The following is a 3,528-nucleotide window of genomic DNA, read 5'->3' on the forward strand; positions in this document are numbered from 1 at the left end:
AGTATCTTTAAGTACTAGAATACCTGAAAATTTAATAATCTAGTATAACCAATGTTAAAAAGTTATAGAAAAAAAAGTTAAGCATTAAAATATCCGTTAACCTACCCAAAACGGACGCTTATGACCGGTAGTAGAAATTCGCAACTAATGGAATCAATTCTACTCTGGAGAATAAATAATCGTACCAGTTTTCGTTTTTCTAAATAGAAGTATTCTGGGGGTATTTAAAAAAACTAATTACAAGACGCCATCTTCAAAGAGCTCCAGCTTCTTTAGGAACCTTTTTGGGACTAGGTGAATTGGTTTAAATTGTCTTAAAATTATCTGAGGAATCTCATGTCTTCGTTTGCCAGGAAAGTTTCTGGACACCCTGTAGTTATAGACAAAAAATACCGAACAAACTAATTTAAACGCAAAGGGCTATTGAACAAAAATGCCACATATTAATTAAAACTATAAAACCGAGTGAATAAACCAAAAGTATAATAAAACACGACTGTAAAAATGCAGCCTGAATTGACCTCATAATTCACAAAATTATATCAAGACACAAAAATATGATCATAGAATAAATAGAAAACTCACTCAAAATCTCAGGAAAACCACAAAAAAAAGGAATATTCATTGGTGGAGGCAAAGACTACAATATAATAATAATATAATGGAATAAAATTAAAGATAGTGTAGCCAGGAATAATAAAACGGTCAAAAACAAATACAACATGTCGGCGCGGTGGTTTAACAGTAAACGGTCATAAACTATTTCGAAACTACTATGAAAAAAGGCATATTCTTGTTTTCATCTATGTTACCCATATTTTCTACATTTATTTTAAAATATATTAAGTAATACTTATCTGAGATTCTATTAATTAAAAAAATATTGTGAGGTTATTAATTTGATGCCGCTTAAGTGATTGTTATGCCGCAGAATTGGAAAAAGTGTTTAGAAAACTACTTAAATATATCTTAGTAAATCTAAATATAGTAAAATAATATATCCACCTTTGAGTTTGTGATTGTTATTCAAAGAAATTTGAAATCAATACTTCTTGTCCTTCGCTCCATAGATTTACCATTTACCATTTTACAGTAAAACCAGTTGTATACGATTAGCGATAAATTTTTCTTTTTGCTCAAAAAACAGGATAAACTACGAGTATATTTGGTCATTTTAAAGGTATGTTAAAAATTAGACAATCGCCATTTGGCTATTTGATTCAGAAAAACAGTTTAACTGCGCTTCACTTAAAAAAAAATTAAAGAAAAACAGGTTTTACTATATTGTTCTAATTTTTTATTAAGTGTAGGTCAATTTTAGGTTTGATTAAACACCCTAAGCATTAATCTTAATACGATGGTCATCGAGCAAATAAAAATTTAGGAAAAAGTACGTTTGATTAATCGACCTTACTGAAGATGTATAGAATGTTTAAAATCTCAATCAACCGAGCAAAAAAATTGAGTTTTATGAGGTATAACAATTTCCCTTTTAACCAATATGTCACTCATGCCTTTTGCCTTTCTACCGTCGGCGTCGATGTATGTACGTTTTAATAATAAATTTCTAAAGAGTGTTAAGAAGAGAGATCTAAAGAAGTTTCTTAAATTCAATTTTGGGTTAAATCTAAAAGAAATTCTTTAAATTATTTTATAATTTGAATTATAAAATGATTTTTTCATATTTGTTGAATCTCAATTATTTCTTCATATAAATAAATAGCCCTGTAGCTAACTCCTTAATGTTTGTACATGTGTTAAAGAATTCTATTAGAACTGGACAACTCGTATATTATGATGTTTAAATATGATTTTAAGATTCGCACATTCGTTATAAAAGAATAAAACAAATTACCTTTACAAAAGATCCTGAAATTTTCACCTGGTCCAATCGTCACTAGAAGACAACGGCGAAAATGCCGATCCTTGATTGTGAATCCTGGTGAGGCTAATATCAGGACTCATGTCGTTCTTCCCCCGATTACTCTCATTCCCCATAATAGAGTCTATGGAAAAACCATTTTTGCTCTTCTTACTGTGACACCATAATCTTCATTGTCGGAAACAGTTGTTACACTTGGTGGCTGCACTGGCACTGGCTTGCAAATAGTTGGTTGTGGCAATAAACCTAGATGACTCAGGCTTAATCTGGATAAATCCATAGGGCTTAAAAGTGGTAAATTGGGCGGTATATTTGCTGGAATCCCAGGAATATATGGATATGGATTGTGCATACTTGCGTGACTGAATATACTATGGTGATAATTCTCCTGACTGGATAGGAATGAAGCAACCATGGCGGATGCGTGATGGTCCCGCAGCATAAGGTTTGGAGACGGTCGCTTATACCTCTTTCTTCTTCGTAAAAAACTTCCATTGTCGAACATATCTTCTGCCAAGGGATCCAACGTCCAATAGTTGCCTTTTCCTGGATTTCCTGGTTCTCGTGGGATTTTTATAAAGCAATCGTTAAGCGAGAGGTTGTGTCGAATAGAATTTTGCCAAGCGGGAAATTTTTCTCTATAATAATGAAATCTTGTCATAATGAATTCGCATATACCACTTAAGGTTAATTTCTTGTGAGGAGATTGAAGAATCGCCATTGTTATGAGAGCTATATATGAGTAAGGTGGTTTGATTAATTGATGATTGGTTTTCTTCGATTTATCTTTTTCTGATTTCCCTTCCGGTTGTTCCGTCGAAGATCCTCTCAGGTCCAGTGGACTGTCGGTGACAGCATATCTTGGGTCAATGTCACTAGTCGTCAAATGACGACAATTCTCCTCCATCGTCAGCATTTAAGATGAGGTACCACTAATCACTCGTCAGAACGTTTATGAATGAAGGTTATCAGTCTCTATATATACGCACACTTATTTATCGCGGGATTACTGATAAAGATAACGTTCGTTGTTCTCTCTACGGATACAAGATTATATCTGACTAGAGAAATGTTATCCCAATATTTTGATGACAAGAACAATGATGGTTCAAGCCACCGCATTTCCGGCGGTGTGTGTGAAAACAAAGCGGTATGAAGGGTGGGGATAGACAGGACAGCCACGCCTATTGCGCCCCTAGCTCCGCCTCTCTCACCCCAAGGTATGAGGTTTACGTTGGTATTTTCACCAGCCAGAGATGTCGTGTTTGTTTCAGTGGCGTACTCGATAATATATACGCTGATAAAACACTTTTAGTTAGATATCGGGAGATAAGATTATAAACAACAAGTTCTACTTCCTCCTCTCGATTTAGTATATGTAATTAATTATATCTGATAGAATTACACATTTGGTTTGAATACTCAGTTTTAAATTTGCCGTGAATTACAAAAAGATTACTACTTTGTGGTGTATTTTATTTTTAAATTTACTATATTTTCTTGAAATGAATCACAAGAATTTTAATTAAAATTACATAGTTTATTAATAATGTACACGAGAGAACATAAACCTGTATTTATAGAATACCTCAAGCCCACTCCTTAAATCTAACATTACAATAATAAAATGAGAGAATTCCAACATG

The 3,528-nt window shown here is 33.2% G+C and overlaps 1 protein-coding gene across 1 annotated transcript; it reads right to left on the reverse strand.

Moving 5' to 3' along the window:
* Window positions 1–309: 309 nt before the first annotated feature.
* LOC140448401 (forkhead box protein D3-A-like) lies at window positions 310–2,911 on the reverse strand. The gene is given in 2 exon segments (XM_072541486.1): window positions 310–2,036; window positions 2,039–2,911. Coding segments are annotated over 2 exon segments (918 nt in total). The 5' UTR covers window positions 2,799–2,911; the 3' UTR covers window positions 310–1,878.
* Window positions 2,912–3,528: the final 617 nt, after the last annotated feature.

This window comes from Diabrotica undecimpunctata, chromosome 8 (assembly GCF_040954645.1).
Source record: "Diabrotica undecimpunctata isolate CICGRU chromosome 8, icDiaUnde3, whole genome shotgun sequence".
NCBI classification, from domain to species: Eukaryota; Metazoa; Arthropoda; class Insecta; order Coleoptera; family Chrysomelidae; genus Diabrotica; species Diabrotica undecimpunctata.